This window comes from Mustela nivalis, assembly GCF_964662115.1.
Source record: "Mustela nivalis genome assembly, chromosome: X".
Lineage (NCBI taxonomy): Eukaryota > Metazoa > Chordata > Mammalia > Carnivora > Mustelidae > Mustela > Mustela nivalis.
In genome coordinates, this window is record NC_139040.1 from 124,159,089 (window position 1) to 124,176,538 (window position 17,450).

Genomic DNA, 17,450 nt, shown 5'->3' on the forward strand with positions numbered 1-17,450 from the left:
GCCTCCTGCAAAACACCACTAGCTGAGTACAGACGTGTCTGGAAGTTCCCGAGCAATTTCTCACACGAAACGCTGAAAAGGAAGTTTGCAAATCGGAAGTTTGCGAATCACAAGTTTGGTGTACTTCTCTCTCTTTCTCTCTCTCTTTTTTTATAGGCCAAGAAGGGGCAGAGGCAGGGGGAGAAGGAGACAGAATCTTAAGCAGGCTCCACACCCAGAGTGGAGCCTGACACGGGGCTTGATCCCATGATGCTGAGATCACAACCTGAGCTGAAACCAAGAGTCGGACACTCAACCAACTGAGTCACCCAGGTATCCTAAGACTAGAACTTTTAAAGTTTTAGGTTTGTATCATAACAAAATTGAGTGGAAGGTACAGAGATTTCCCACCTGGCCCCTCCCCCTCATAAGCACAGCATCCTCTGTTATCAACAATGTGCATCAGGTAACATTTGTTACCAGGTATGAACGTACACTGATGCAAGCTCATCGCCCAAAATCTACAGTTTACCTCGGAAGACTCAGCTCTCCCACTGCTGCCTGTACATTGCTCAGTGTTGTGTTCAGCTGCAAGTAGTCGAAAACCAGACTTGAGTGACTTCAGCCTAGAGGTATTAATTTCTTCACGGAACAGGAAGTTCGGAGACGGGCCCTTGTGTGTTCAGATCGAACAGCTCCTCCCTATCACAGCTGGACCCATATGCCTGCCATTCCCTTGGTCTCTCTTTCATGTTCCAGATTCCAAGCATCGCTTCTGCATCCAAGGGAAAATGGGACCGGAAGAGGGGAAGATCCCACCAGCCAGCCCAGTTTCTTTCTGTCCTGGAAGCAAAAGCTGTCCAGAGTTCGCCCCTGTCCTAAGAAGACTTTTGCTTAAGGCTCCCCGCCCAGAACCAGGTCCCACGAGAACTCCCAGTACAACAGGATCTGTGGGACAGAGGTGGTCTGTGGCCGCAAACAAAATTGAGACAGCGTTAGCACCAAAAAAGGGGTCGCTGGGCACCGGCGTGCAAGTAACAGTATTTCTGACGCAGGTTGCCATAACCAAGAGCTGTGTGGCTTGCTACAGGCTTTGACTTTGGGGATAGAAAGCCCCTGCTTCAGTCAGCGTCCCGTGCAGGGTAGCTTTGATAATAACAAACAGCAGCTCTGTTCATTATCACAACCTGTCTTGACATCAGCACTTCCGTGGAGCAGGCAAGAGAAGTCTCCCCACCCCCACTGGATGGCTGCAAAACCGAGCCTGCAGCAGGGGCAGCTGCGTGAACATGTCAGCCCAGAACTGGAATCTGACTCCTGCACCTTCAAGCCTGTGTCCAGAGCTGTAATTGATTCCATTTCTGCCTGCTTGGTCCGCACCGCCGGTTGAACCTCTGGCCGAGGTGAGACGATTTTCCATACTGAGAAATGCACAGAGTCAAGCTCCCCTACAAGTTCTCTTTTTTTTTTTTTAAATATTGGGGTTTTCCTGTGGTGGCTGAAGCTTTTCATGACATAGAGTTTTGGGAGAATTATGAGGGAATTTCAGACACCAACACCCATCAAAACCCCTTGCCACCAAACTTTAGCCCGAATGCCTTCTGTGTGGCCCTGTGAGTAAAACTTGTACAATGCTTGCAAGTAAATAAAGGATGGCTGTGTACCCCTTCCAAGTCATACTCAAGCCAAGGGGATTCAATTCTCTACAGAAGTGTGTTTCTGGGGTGCCTGGGTGGCTCAGCGGTTGGGTGTCTGCCTTTGACTCGGGTCATGATCCCGGGGTCCTGAGATCGAGCCCCACATCGGGCGCCCTGCTCATTAATGAATTGATGAATCCGATGTTGTTGATACATGCTTACCCTATATTTGCATTAAAAATCACATTTCCAGCTTTTTGAACTTTGCTCTGGCAGTGCCTTGGTCAGCATTGCCCGCTGAACCTCTCGCCAAAGTCAGAGGACCTCCAGTGCTGAAAAATGCATTCTTACAGAGGGAATCGAACAGGGTTTAGGGCATTCAGTGATGTGAAGACTGCAAAGCAGGAAGAGCCAAATCCCTCCGGAGGTGTATGTGTTATTTATTTATTTATTTATTTTAAAGATTATATTTATTTATTTGACAGAGATCACAAGTAGGCAGAGAGGCAGGTAGAGAGAGAGAGGAGGAAGCAGGCTCCCCGCTGAGCAGAGAGCCCGATGCGGGGCTCGATCCCGGGACCCTGAGATCATGACATGAGCCAAAGGCAGAGGCTTTAACCCACTGAGCCACCCAGGCGCCCTATATATGCTATTTAACTTGATGCTTGCCTTCGGCTGTTCATAAACACTATCTAGAAGCTTCCCCCTCACAGTGGGCTGGCATTGGATTCCAGAACAAAAACAAGAGAAAATAATGCAAAATGAGAAAGCCCTATGCAAACAAATGGAGGAACACAGAAATTCCAATTTTAGAAATGAAATGGAATCTGGTAGTGGTGGCCACCCAGACGCCTCCTTCTTGCTTCCTCAGTCTGTCTCTCCCCGGGTACTTAACTTTCCTTTCCCACCCGGAGCCTATTGTCAATGCCACGAGCACTGGACAGAAGCTCGTAGACAAAGAAAAATCAGCTATATTGAGCATATTTTATCCTAATCGCCATAGGGATCATTTCCTCCTGCAGGGAGGCGGACACATATTACAAAGATACAGAAACCAGCGCCTTTCGAACGGACACCAACCTCAGACAACCTTTGTGGAGTTCCAGGTTCTAGAAACACACTGCTTGGGATGGAGTGGTGGTAATGATTACAGTTGTGTTTGTTTGTTTATTTTAACCACCTTGGTGGGGGAGCTGGCAGAGTCTGGGGGAAAGAGAAAAGTATTGGAGAAATAAACAAATTAGGTTCTGCTATTTATCTACTGTGTGTCTGTGTCTGTGTGTGTGTCTGTGAGTGAGAGAGAGAGAGAGAGAGAAAGGGCTCTTGTTTGAGGTTATTTTTCAGTTTCAGCACTTCTCCTGAGACTTAAGCAGAGATCACAGATCCCATGTGCCTTGTTAGGAAATTTGTTATAAATAGAATAACCACCCAGACCGCATTATCACGAGTTCCTATAGTCCCTGACCACATGTTCCCACTGCTAAGGCGGTCACGTGTGGGGAGGTCGGGGGCATGGGAACAATTGGTTTAACTACACCAGTGGTATTCCTCCCCACCACCTCCAAGAAAAACACGGAACCAGTGGGATTTCCAGGATGATTTCCATCCAGTGGATCATCACCGAAAAGAGCTCTGAGTTGTATTATGGCCACTAAACGCAACTTCCAAAAGCCATAATTAGTAAGTCCGCACAACAATATTGTCATTTCCATCTACAATCCACTTGCTGTCTCTGTCACTTTTTAGGTCTTCAAACAATTTGCCTCTCAAAAAAAACTATATATGTATATATGTGTATATAATATATATATATATATATATGTATATATATATATATATATTTCAACAGGACGTATTTTTATCATTAGTGTTGCTTACTATAAAATAATATTTTATGCATTGCATTATATTCCTAGATGCGACTGGTAGGAAGCTACATATATGTCGAAGTAGCTTTGAATTGTGTTTGTTGGTTGTAAGGTGATGGATTAGTTATCTTTTCCCTGATGTTCTCATATTGTTCTCCTTCCAATGTAGTATGTTTATTTTTTATTTTATTTTTTAAAAGATTTTTATTTATTTATATTGACAGAGAGAGCACAAGCAGGGGGAGCTGCAGACAGAGAGAGAAGCAGACTCCTTGCTGAGCAGGGAGCCCGATGTGGGGATCGATCTTAGAACCCTGGGATCGTGACCTGGCCTGAAGGCAGATGCTTACAGACTGAGCCACCCAAACACCCCTGTAATTTTATCTTAAAACAATATTAGACTGACCAGACATCACTCCTTCCAGAGGACCGACACTCCCTACTGGTAATGACTGGTTTTCTTAGAAACTCAGAAATCAAACCTTTGATAATTTTGGTAGACTCTCATCCATTGGTCGGTAGCATTCAGAATCTAAATTCTGCTCTTAGCCTTCAGGTGCTTATCCCATTCTCCAAGTCCTCAGTGGTGGGTTACAGGGCTCACAATAAGTCTTCTCAGTTTCTTAAGATGTCTCTTATGCTAATAAGGAGACTCAAAAATCTTGACAAATAGTATTATTCATTCATTTTGGAAATACTGGAAAAATCAAACCACTTTCAAGTACATCAAATGGTTCTCCCCAAAACTTAGTCTCTTAACTGTCTCTTAAGATAATATTCTCATATATCTCTATTAAGCACTTTCTTCTCTTGTCTAGAGACATGAGACTTTTTTTGTTTTTAACTAAAATAAGCCTGTTAGTTCTTTTGTTTGCCTTTCTGAGCTAAAATGTAATCATTATGCTCCTAACTTTCTTTTCTTTCTTTTCTTTTCTTTTCTTTTCTTTTCTTTCTTTCTTTCTTTCTTTCTTTCTTTCTTTCTTTCTTTCTTTCTTTCTTTCTGGACAATATCCTCATTAACAATTAATGGGTAGGATAAGATGGCATTGTGCCTTGTCACATATTGCCCAAGGCGCAGCATACTGGAAAATAAAAATCTAGTTTTGAAAATGGCTTGTGACCATACTTTTTAAATGGGAGAATCAATTATATAATAATCTTTCGCAATATTATTCTTTATATGATTCAATCAAGAAAAATAATGCTCTGCATCCTTTTTCCACAGCCGCCCCCCACGAGGAATAAAATCACCAAGGGCTGATAGATCAACATGACCCAGAAACCAGGTTGTTTGGAGGCCGCCCTACTCCGCCAAATGTCCTAGCAGCACAGTAAAAGGGTCAAAACAAAACTCTGTGTTATTATTGAAGGCTTCTTTACTCTAATTGCATTTGTAGTTCAAGGAATTCTTCATGGTGCCTCTAAATTTTCTAAAGAAGCCACAGAGCTTAACACTTCTTTCAAGGATAGGGAGCAAAAGTCCTTTGTAAGTTTCCTTCCAGACAAAAGGCGACTGTGCCTTTCTGTGCATTTGGTTTCTTACACTCCATGATCCCTATATTTGGTTTTCCTTAGCAATTCTATGGATCTACACCAAGCCATGGAATGGTTCTTTCATTGTGAACTTTTCACACAGCATATTTTTATTTTTCACTTTCAAAAATGATCTAAGACACTGGCTTCATTCAGAAACGTGTGCCAGGCCCCATCTTCTCTTCTCCTTGAGCTAGTTCATCCTGCTATTGTAACTTCCGTGAGGGTAGGTACTGCTTACATCTTGCTACTGCTATGCCCCTAATACCTAGGGCAGGACCCAGTATTCAATAGGGCTCCATGTGCATTTACTGAGATAATGAAGTGAATCCTTTCCCTCAAAGACAAGGTATAAAGTAGGAGTTGCTCATTTGTTTAATGGATCTCAACATGCCATTAAACTTTGCGGGGCCAGGATCTGGAGATGTGGTTCTGGAATTTTCTGTGTGCCCTAAATGCTTCCAGAGACATAGTGAAGGCCGTGGACATTCTGCTCGGGCTCATACAACAACTTAAACATCGACCGATTCCCAAACTCCCACCTGTAGGCTCTACCTTAAGTACATCCTCTCTTGGCTGCCCATGACTGATTATTTGTGAAAAGACCTGCCCAGGACTGAGGGCTCTGAAAAGGAATGTGGAGGACCTAAAACAGAGGCTCGGAGATCACTGAAGGCCAGTAAGGGCCACAGGCAGATGTGAAGACAGTCAGAGAGAAAGGAGAAGAGAGGCTTACCCAGCACTGAGTTATTCGAGCCTGCAAGTGTACCCCAAACACAAGGGTCTTGTGGGGGGAGCCCTTAAGTTAAGATCTGGCGGTTAAGCAAAGGAAATTGTGATCTGAAACTGAGCCAGGACTGGACGGCCAAAGCCAAAGAGTCCTTGTCTTTCACTTACCAGGAAAAGAGTGTCGACAGCCCTAGACTAGCACACAGTGAAACAGACAGGGGATTAGCAGAAAAAAAGAAAATGTACTTTAGCTCATCATACTTCTTTTTTCCTTAAAGAATTTATTTATTTGTCAGAGAGAGAGAAAGCATAAGCAGGGGGAACAGCGGGTAGAGGGAGAAGCAGACTCTCCCCCATCTGCTGAGCAGGTAGCCTGATGCGGGGCTCGATCCCAGGACCCTGGGATCATGACATGAGCCGAAGGCAGATGCTTAACTGACTGAGCCACCCAGGCATCCTGACTCATTATACTTTTAATGAGCACCTGCTTTGCTTTGATGGAGCGAGGAGCCTACATGACTGCCTCTTATATACTTCAAAATTGGGAATGACAAGTGTGCCAAAAGGAGCCGAGCTAAAAGGAATCCTATTAGGGGTCATGTGTAACCCCACAATTCCCCCATACAAGAGAATAGTGCTCATCTGGGAGCAATGTCGTCCCCATATCCCCAGGGACACTGGGTAACACCTGAAGACAATTTTGGCTGTCATACCTAATCAGGAGGTGCTTCTGGCCTCCAGCGGTATGACAGAGACTGACCCAGCCAAGATGCCCCAGTGCTGAGGAGGAAGAAGTGTGCACCAAATGGGTTAGGGCACTTCCATCAGCTGACCAGATTGTTCCACTGCTTCCTGTTTTGCCCGACACATTGTGGGGAAAATGCAGGATTCCCCTGGCTTGGTCTTTTTTAAAAAAAATCTATTTATTTATTTGACAGAGAGAGAGAGATCACAAGTAGTCAGAGAGGCAGGCACAGAGAGAGGAGGAAGCAGGCTCCCCGCCGAGCAAAGAGCCCGATGTGGGGCTTGATCCCAGGACCCTGAGACCATGACCTGAGCTGAAGGCAGAGGCTTTAATCTACTGAGCCACCCAGGTGCCCCTCCGGGCTTGATCTTCAGGAGAGAGGTTCCACTGGCTCCCCTGTGTTGTGGCAGTGGAAAGTTACCCAAGCTGCAATGAAACCCCCCTGGGAGCCTGGTGTTGGGGGTAAATTTCATCAGAAGGTGTCCTCAGGGAATACCAGGGCACTGCCAAATGTCATCGCAGGATCGGGAGGGCAATTCTGGTACAGCAGGCAGCAGAGACAACTCCCCCTGGGTTAACAGGAATGGTGTTGGCATCAGCTCTGTCCCTGCCTCCCCCGCAGCAGGGCAACCAAGCAAGAAATAATGGGGCTGAAGCGCGAAGGGCAAACCCAATGGGCTTCCTGTTGAGCATGACTCTGCTTCTCTTTTAGTCAATTTTCTTCCAAGCCTTACGTCACTGGAAACAGGTAAAGATGTGCCAACTGCATGTACCTCCTTTCTTCACTATTCAGTTTTAGGAACCGGCAAATTAAGCACACACGAACTAGCCGGGTCCAGATAACACTGCGGATTTGCTTACTTAGACTTCGGCGGCGGTTCTCTTTCTTTCTTCCAGGACACTGTGCTTCCATCAGGAGGCCACCCAGGCATGTCCTTGATCTGCGCTCCTTCCTGCTGACAGGTGTCCTGGCCTGTCCGACCCAGCATCTTGCAGGTCCAAGGGCATTCTCTTCATTCGTGTTCTGCGGCTGGAGCCGCTCCATTCCGCTCTCCTGAGTCGGAGGGAGCCCAGAGCCTTGGAAGCGGGCCTGAGTCCATGTTGTTTTTATGGAGTACAAGGACTGTTCCAAAAGTGATTATGATTCAGATGTTTCTTGCTGGCCCGTTCCCCAAATAAACTCGCTTGATGGAAATAAATTAATTTTATGGGTCACAAAAAGATATTCTGGTTAGTAAATTCATTCCATATCCATCGGATGAGCAATCAGGTGATGGTTTACAGAAGCCCTAAAAGAAGAATGCCGAACCAAAAAGCCCACGTGTCTTGTGTGAGCGTAGTGCTACCAAGAGGAGGGATAGACAAATGAGATGTTTGGAGAAAATTAATTTCAAGATGTCAGAGAAATCACTACGGTGGAGGCTATGGAGATTAATTGGCATGTGTATGGCGATAGTAGAAAGGAGTCTGATGGGCGATTGGGTCAGATGTAAAATGAAATATGCAAAAGAAAATATCTAACAAAAAAGCAGATTTCTTCTTCTTCTTCTTTTTTCTTTTTTTTTTTTTTTTTTTTTTTTTTGCATACACAAAAAGCACGCGAACCTTGTTGAAGATAGGGGTTACAAAGATCAATTTCATTCTGGATCAGTTTCTGGACTATGCCTAGAATATCTCCATGAAAAAAATCCAACCACATTTTTGCAGTTATAACATATGCAAGCCACAGGGTTGAGGAACCTGGTCCCAAGCCCATATTACTCTCATTATTACTTAACTGAAAGTACATAGTTTAGGAAGTTTCAGTAAAATGAATCGGTCAGAATATATTCCTTTGCAGAAAATGACTACTTACATTTCCAAACTCTCGCTATGAATATGGTCAGCCTTTGGAACTCAGATAAATAAATACAAGGTGAGAGTCTACTAGAGGAATTTATTATATGTGCTGCCGAAGCGAGCGCTCCACTAAAGGAATTTAAACAAATAGGAAAACCTAGCTACTTGAGGTTGACACAGGAAGTTGAAGGTTTCACATTCACAAACTAAACAGCCCTAGGAAATGAGAATGTATTATATACCAAAAGCGAACATGAAAAAAACATTTGCAGAACACTTAGAACAGTTCCCAGCACACAGCATTGGTTTCCTTTCAAGCTGCCATCATAAACGCAGGAAATCTGGAAGAATATTCTACATCTAACTTTTAACATTACAATATACAAGACTGTTGTCTTTGGCTGGGTTCAAATGCCTCTAATGTAGAGGTCAGCAAACTGGGGCCCATGAGCCAAATCCTACCCGCCGGTCTTCATAAAGCCTGAGAGCTGAGAACTGTCTTTACATTTTTAAATGGGAAAAAGAAAAATCAAAAGGAAAATACTATTTTGCCACAAGGGAAAATTAATGGAAGCTCTAATTTCGGTGTCCATGAATAAAGTCTGTTTGGCACATGGCCCTCCTCCATTGTTTACATCTTGTATGTGGCAAATTTTGAGCTCTTTTGAGCTCAACAGTGAGTTTTTGAGCAACAGTGAGTCCTTTCAGAAGAGACCCTATGGCCTGTAAAGCCAAAAATATTTACTATCTGGACATTTCCCGAAAAAGCTTGCTGATCTCCCCCTTAATAGGCCAAGATAGTTTAGTCTGAAAGTAAAAGTACACACACACATAAACAGAAAAAGAAAACGAGAGAGAGAGAGAGAGAGAGAGAGAAATGAGTTGATTTTCTGAAACTGCACTTGAACCTTTCCTACGTATCTGCACCCACTTTTTAGGGCAGCCTGGCTGTCTCTGATCGAAGAGGGCCATGCTCCCTGCAAACACGTGACTGCTCTTTCTGCCATGTGATCTGTGGAAAGCTCAGGTATGGTATGAAATGTGACACACAAGTTGGAATGAGTTCTCAGGGTATTTGGTTTAGGTGACCTAGGTTACACAACAAAATTAAAATAGCTGAAATATCTACGTAAATGAAAAATGAGTGTATACGGAGAGGGAGCACTCAGTCTTTAGAAGAAAGAGGAATGTTCTTTTTGATGGGACAACCCCCCCCCCCCACTTTGTGAGTGAGCTTGTTGGCTCGGAGTGAAGAAGTAGAAGGACCAGAGGGACTTCTATGGGTCCCCTTGGACTTCCATTCAGCCAATAGCACAGAAAAGTTGGTTGACTATGGGCCGTGGCAAAATTTCAGGATGCCTGTTTGTACTCACGCTATAAAGGGCAATGCGTATTTTGTAACAGCTTCCACATAACTTCATGGTGTTGGGAAGATAATCACTTGGGAAGTGATCTGCATGATACGTTTTATGAGACTTTTGCATGCTTCTTTTTTCTTGAATTCTAGTGAAAATTAGCATCAAGTCCTCAGAAATGCCAGAGGTTGAGGCAATCAGTTAAAGACCTTTGCTCTTTTTTTTTTTTTTTTAAGATTTTATTTATTTATTTGACACAGAGAGAGAGATCACAAGTAGACAGAGAGGCAGGCAGAGAGAGAGGAAGGGAAGCAGGCTCCCTGCTGAGCAGAGAGCCCGATGCGGGGCTCAATCCCAGGACTCTGGCTTTAACCCACTGAGCCACCCAGGCGCCCGACTTTGCTGTTCTAAGTACAGTGTGGTCTGTGGGCCAGCAGCCTCAGAATCTTCTGGGAGCTTTTCAGAAATGCAAATTCTCAGCCTTCCATGGCCATGTCTGCTGAATTGGAATCTGCATTTTAACGTGATTTTCAGGTCATTGGAAGACACATTAATTTTCAAGAAGCACTAATCAAAAAATAAATAAATCAATAAAAAGACACACAGGCCTCAGAGTCTTCAAGATCCTGTCACAGGTCCAGCTGGTGCTAATTCGCTGGAGACCTTGGGCCAAGTCCTCACTGTGTTTTTGTCTTGGTCCTCTTCTCTCCAGAGTGGGGCTAAAATCGCCTTCCCCCAATTTTTGAATAATGCTCGTACTATCACATGAGCTTGGGAACATGAACCTGCTTGAAAGAATATCAATTCCTCAATGGTTATGAAATATTAGGAACACTAAGGGCTAATATCTACAGAAGCTTACCCACGTGTCCTGGTCTGGACTGACCTCTGAACATGGAACTTTCATTTCAGTCTCCCCAAACCACAGCACAGTGAAGACAAAGGCATGACCTCTGTTCAACTTTTAAACTTTTTTTATCTTTATATTTTAAAAAGGGAAGAAAATTTTAAAAAGAGAAGTTCCTTGGAGATTAATGGCTCAATGTCCCAGAGTGCAACAAAGCAACTTGAATGCGTTCATCAAAAATGGTGGCCAACCAGTTTCCTCTGGATTTTGCTTCTAGTAGGTATGAATCCGATGACAAGTATGCCCAAGACGCTGAGACCTCCCAGGCTCTTACCTACTGAGACTCACTGTATTTTCTAAAATAAGTACTTGGGATCACAGCTGAGGGAAGGTCAAGTCTTGAGAGTAGAAACTTAGAGATCTGACCCCAATTTCAAAACTCAATGCTAAAATATTGGCGATATCGAGATGTTTTGCACATTTTGCAGGTTCTACTCTGATCTGTTTAGCAGCGGAAACTTACAGCTTCCAAATAGTTCTGAAAAAAAAAAAAAAATGTGCTCTCATTTGAAAGTCTCTTGAAAATCTGATCTTCTGGCTTTGAGCTGATGTTTCTACCTAATTCACTTTGTGCAGGGCACTCTTCTGACAGCTTTTCCAGTCTAAACTCAAATATTAACCCTCTCAACAACCTTTTCTGGCAGGTTGGGCACTATTACTCTAGATCATGATTTAGATGGCCTGGATTACTATTCAGCTGAGGAAGCCCCATGAGATAAGTGAGTCTCCTAAAATTAGAAAGTATCTGGGAGAATTGAATTTCAGACTGAAGGTGGTAGGTTCAACACTCTGCTCTTAATTACTACTCTAGACAACCTACAAGTAAGCCTACCTCTCAGGGATCTTTGTTTTTAACTTGGATTTTACTATGATTTGAAAATATGCTATTAAAGTAGAATCTGGAGGCTACATTGGCCAAATATTATCTGTTATAAGGAAGGAGGCAGTTTCGGCAGCTTGATAGGGTTTGATCACTGCCCCGGCATCTGTAGTCTTAGCCTAGAGCAGAGGGGGGATTTTGCACTCTGCCCCCAAGGGAATGTTTGCCAGATGAAATTTCTGGAGGCATTTTTAATTACCACAACCTGGGGGATGGGGGTGAGAGCAGGGAGCTGCTACCAGCATCTAGCAGTTAGAGGACAGCGCTGCTTCTAAACATCGTACAGCCCAAAAAACAAGGATCTGACCCTAAATGTCAATAAAGCTGATGTTCAGAAACCTCCCACAGAAACCTCTGTGGGAATTATGAGTAGAAAGCATTTATTGGGTACTAGTTAAGAATATACCCAATCACAGACAAGAGAGGGTGCTGGATGTTAGATGCGACAGACAAGTGGAGAAATTGTTATAAAACCACAAGGAAGGGATGCCTGGGTAGCTCAGTCAGTTAAGCATCTGCCTTGGCTCAGTTCATGATCCTGACATCCTGGGATCAAGTCCTGCTTCAGGCTCCCTGCTCAGCGGGGAGCCCGCTTCTCCCTCTCCCTCTGCTGTTACCCCTGCTTGTGTTCTCTCTCTCTCTCCCTCTCTCTATCAAATAAATAAATAAAATCTTTGTGGGAGGGGAACACCCAAACCATGAGGAACATGCTGGAATGAAAACTGTGCAAGGTGCTTAAGGGTGCATAGGAGGGACTAGTGCCAATGACCTTCACTGTGACGCCAGGGTGAGTCTTAGAGAAGTAGGAACATGAGTTCACAGCAGATAAGAACCTGCCCAAGGAAAAGCAGCATGGGGCTTGGGGGTGGTTTTACTTTGCTGCTAACTCCTAGACACTGTTTTTAGGTCTGGCATGCCCCGTTGTCGGCTTTCTGTCTCCGCGTACGAGGCGTTCCTTTGGTCACCCTTAAGGAGACCAGTGGAAACTTCAGGAACAGCCAGTTGTAAGCTGAACCAGAACTGCAAAGGGTGGAAAGACTCCACAGAATGTGATCAAAAGTAAATCCACTGTTGGACGTGACCCATCCTAAATTAGGGCACAGGGTGTTCGGATTGCAAAAAGTGATGGGTAATGTCAAAGCTCTGATTTACTGGGACCATTAGAAGCTTTAAGGGAACAAAACACAGCATCAGGCAAGGAGCTACACGGTAATGACGGCACATGGTGGCTCTATTCTCCTAGTTAGTTTCATGAGCACCCACACAGGGTGCACAGGATTCTTAAATCCTCTGATGCTCACCATTCACCATTATTTGATTTGGTTTTCACTCCCCAAAGGGAAGAGGTTAACCCAAAGGGGCTTAGAGGCAAAGCTGCAAATGGAATATAGACAACCACGTGGTCCACACGCCTGAGCACCGCCACGGTGACCTGGTTTGGCCCTTGTTCTGAACACAGCACCCTCCTGGGCAAAAGTCGACACCGTCGCGGCAGGGTGGGGACGTCACGGGGTTCCAGGTTTTCTCTGAACCCTTGCTTTTTGCTAAGAGAGAGGAAAGGTAATTTTACATGTGGGTCTTTCTCAAACCCAAGGGGTCTTTGGAAATTCTCTTCCCCAAGTTTATTTTCAAAGCCAGAACAGCGCAGGAGTGCATGCCTTTGGGGGGAAAGTGGGAGTCTGTTTTCATCAAACTGAATGTGTCATCTTACTGAAACTAGAGGTTCCCTGGGGTCAGCTGCTCTTTTGAGGGTTGGGAGGGAGGGTGAAGAGGCTGCGAGAGAGAAAGCATCAGCACCCATTTTCATACGGCCCCCACTGGGACTTCGGGTCAGTGGGGTTTATTTTCAGTGTGTACAGTGGAAAAGAGCTTGTGGGGAAGGAATGCATCAAAACTGTGCCCGGAGAGCCTTGCTGCTTCTTCCTGGAATTCATTCCAGATCTCTCCGTGAAAAATGGTGCGCCGCTAAAAGCCATGAGCGCCCTTCTGGTACATAAACTCAGATGTATGTCCTGGCGACTTTTATTTTCGGGAAAGTTTGTTTCCAAAAATGAGTGAAAGGCTTTTTGAAGAGATCCTTGTACTTCCAGAGATCTGTGAAAGTTCTAGAATTTGCTGGAACTGAGGCAATATGAAGACCAGCCAAATAAACACGTTCAGAATCCTAACAAGAGCTGTCAACAAACCGCTCTCACACGCTGGAAATGAAGGTCATGACTACAGAACAATCTGAAATCCACAGACTGCCCCCCAGCCTTTCAAGCCTGGGCTTCCCGGGAACATCTGAGTGAAATAGCTCAGGGCCCAGTCCCATATCCTGTGACAGTCTTAGTCTTGCCCTCAGGCTAAAGTTCCTGAACATTCCCGAACATTCCCAATATTTAGTTCCTTCTTCTTGGTTGTTGCCTCCTCTTCTTACTCTGGACTCCAGCCCCGGGGTCTTCCTCATTTTAGGTCACATTTAGGTCTCTTGCCATCTTTGGCGTGGCTGGTTCCTACTCCCTTCACACAGAGATCTTTATCCTCATTTCCTCAGAGTCACCACGTTCCCGAGTTCTTGAGTTTGAAACCATGCGGGAAAGGAGTGGGCGACTTCTAGTCGTTCCTCCACAGGCAGCCCCAGACCTCGGTCTCACCCCCATGCCCCACCCTTCTGCCACATGAAGTTCTGGGTCCAGATTTTGAAACCACAGATTTTCCTTAGAGTCTTTATTTCTGTCTTGATCCTGATCCCGTTCTGAGAGGAAAGGCCACATACAGACCACCCCCTACCCCCCCCCCCAGCTTCTTTCAGGTGAACCCCCAAGGACCAGCAATTAGATATTTAAAGAAGGAAATGAAGGGTTTTCATAGGATCCAGGTCAAACCCAAGAGAACGTAAATTTCCAAAGGAGGGAGATAAGCCACTGAAGACATGAAATAAATAAGGGCGGGCCAGCACATGCTCCTGAGGAGCTCCAGGTGAGTAGGGAAGATGAGATTCTTCCACAGAGAGAAACCTTGAAGTTGGTCGGACAGAAGGCCAGACAAGAAATAACAGCACATCAGATTAGAGCAGATGGGGAAAGAGGCTCTTGGGTCGGATGAGAAATCTACGGAGACATTAGATAACTCTCCCTGGATGGCGATTTCCTTCAACTTGTCCTCCTCCTCTTCTTCCTCCTCTTGCCTTTCAAACCCTATTTTCTGAACCCGTTAGCATCGCTACAAATGCCATATCCTTTGACAGGTTCAGTGGATGGTCAATGGGTATCGATACCTCAACCATCACTTTCCACATTAGAACTTCAAAAAGAAGCGATACGTTAGGCCACCCAATAAACACCCTTTCTCAAAGCAAAAGGAGAACCGACGAGTTCGTAAGAAAGTGAAAACGTCCAGAACAAGTCTAATCTTCTACCTGAAGAGCAGGAGCTTTTATGAAATCATAACTTTGTCCCTCTTCGTGAAGCCAGGAAATTGTTCAGACCCACCAGCTGAGGCCACGGGGCGTTCCCCTTACTGAGGGACTGAGCTAAGGTTGACCAGCAAAACACAAGATTTCACAACAGGAAGGTGCTGTTTCCACTGGTATCCATGGGTCAGGGGACCCCTTCTGTGGCCTGTGGGCCTCTGGGAGTAACTAGCCCAACAGGGGGCTTTGAAGCACACCCAGCTTCCTTCCTGAGGCAGCTCTGCCCCCAGCTTCCCGTGTGGCCTAGTCGGCCTCCCTTGAGGAGGCTGATAGGAGAGGATGGGGGTGCCTTCACGGGGCGCTCCCAGCAGGCAAAGGGGCAGAGCCCTTCAGAGTGGAGCTTGCTGGCAGGACTTCCAGTGAGGCCCCGTGCGCGGCCTGGCCTGCAGGAGGCCTGGCGGGTTTCCTCTCCTTCACATGTGGCCCTGTACATGTGGCTGCAAACTGGTTCTCCCCCAATCATAGGGAGAATCTTCTAAACAGGACTGAGTCCCTTTTTATATGATCATAGCAGCCTACATTTTTTTATAGACATTTGAAGAAAGTATAGACACGCATCAAGGAGACAATAAAAATCAGCTACAAAATAAAAGCCCAATATAACCTCTGCCAACTTGCGGATCACCCCACCTTTTTTCTTTTTTTTTTTTTTTAACTTCCACACCAACGTGGGGCTCGAACCCACAATCCCAAGATCCTGAGTTGCACACTCCGTGGGCTGAGCCAGCCAGGCGCCCCTGCAGGGTGTCTTCCTCCAGTCTTATTCCCAAGTGGGATTTTTGTTTTTTTCACCACTCAGACCATTTCACATGTACCTGCCTCTCTCTTATCTTTTTCTTCCATCATTCAGTGGCTATACCACTGTTCACAGACTGTTCGAGAAGTCTGGTGACATAGGTGGTTAACAGGGACACAAGCTGGTGCTGGTGGATGGCGGTCAGGGGTGACCACTGCCTGGCATCTCGGAGCCCTCAAGAGACCACAGCCTCAAGGCACACAAATGAACAGATTTGTGCAACAGCAGTTTCAGCGCAAACACTCACCAGGGAAGCCCCAGGCTCTCGTCCACCGGCTTCCTGATCCGGGTCGCTCTTGTGGTAGAAGTCGGCTCCCTGCCGGGACCTTCTCCCCTGAACATGAAGTATAATTCATAGTTAGACCTTCCCGGCCCCATAAGAGGCGTGTTCAGAATAACACAGCAAGACACACTTGGCGTATTTATGACTTTGCACGTTTTCCACAAGGACACGGGCAGATGTTTTCCGAAGTGGCGGAGATGGCAGAAAGTGTGCGCTTTGTGACCCTTAACTCACTATTCTCACTTTGTTCCCGTTTTCTAATGTAGAATTAATGGACAATATGGAATAGCAACCAAATCTACTCCAATATGGCCATGTATAAACAAATCCTTTTTGTGTTGAATAATCGAAAATGATTCATCAAAACTCCCTGTATGTTCTAAATGCTTAGGTCATTGAGAGATTCAAGTGGCTCCAAAAGTCCATCCTCCTGCTGCTTTCTTTTCTTTTCTTTTTTTTTTTTTTTTTTTTTTTGCCAGTCAGGTATTTATTAAACATTAGACTTATTGAGTGTGGATTTGGAGATATTCATTCCTATAGGGATTTTTGCCCTTTGTAATTCAACGATCATAAGGGAGGTGATGAGATATTTAATGATGGGGAGGAAATATTTTATCAAACAACTGCTTTGCTGGGGAGCAGTGGGGCCCGGACGAGGTTACAAGAACCCGGAAGTAGGTCATCAGTACAGTTTTGTAACTAGTAATGAGAGTTAACGGGGTTGAGTGCGCACCCTTTTCCAGGAAACGGTCAAAGTTTTAACTCATTTAACGTCCACAACCTTGGAAAACTGAGCTTATCAGTAGACCCAATGTACAGATGGTAAAAAGGAGGCACAGGAAGGCTAAGTAACTCAGACACAGAACCAAGATACAGAGCTGGGACCCGAGTAACCCAGCCCTGTAAGCTCCCCTCCGAAGCACGACACTATACTATGCTTGAAAGGTCTTGAAAGGGTCTCTGCTTCATTCATCTGGCAAAACCCCAGGAAACATTTACTAACATTCGCACTTACTGTGTGCCAAGCTTGTCCGGGGCCCTGGGAACACAATGGTCAGTATAATGAGACTCTTGCCCTCAAGGAATACATTTTGGTGGGGAGGGTGGGGGACAGATAAGTAAAAATAGCAACTATAATCTCATTTTACCTTCCAACAGAATCAAGTTCAAGCAATTCCAGACAGATCAGAATGACGAGGATTGTTAAAACTGGAGGAAGATTACATAGGCAAAGAATGGGCGGGGGTCCATAGGGTGCCCCTGACCACAGCCCAGAATGAATTTCCGTGCCCAGAAGGCAAGGAGGTCAGTGCTCCCGACGTCTGTCCCGCTGCTGCAGGAAGAACTGTGTGAGAACCGGGCCCGGCTTTGCACACGGAGCCTGGGAGTAGAACGCGAAACCACGCCAGATGCTCCCTCCCACAAAACGCAAGAAAATCAGGGAC

At 45.3% G+C, this 17,450-nt stretch overlaps 1 protein-coding gene and 1 long non-coding RNA gene across 2 annotated transcripts in view; one reads left to right on the forward strand and one right to left on the reverse strand.

Annotated features, from left to right (window-relative positions):
• LOC309856219 (uncharacterized protein) overlaps window positions 1-17,450 on the reverse strand; it is a 212,230-nt gene that overhangs the window by 150,033 nt on the left and 44,747 nt on the right. Inside the window, exon 3 of the mRNA XM_082717116.1 lies at window positions 15,970-16,056. Within this exon, the coding sequence (XP_082573242.1) occupies window positions 15,970-16,056 (87 nt within the window). The remainder of the gene's footprint in view (window positions 1-15,969; window positions 16,057-17,450) is intronic.
• Window positions 3,142-4,835, forward strand: LOC309856222. The gene is made up of 3 exons (XR_014307102.1): window positions 3,142-3,296; window positions 3,709-3,929; window positions 4,710-4,835. It is a non-coding gene; the product is annotated as an uncharacterized lncRNA (long non-coding RNA).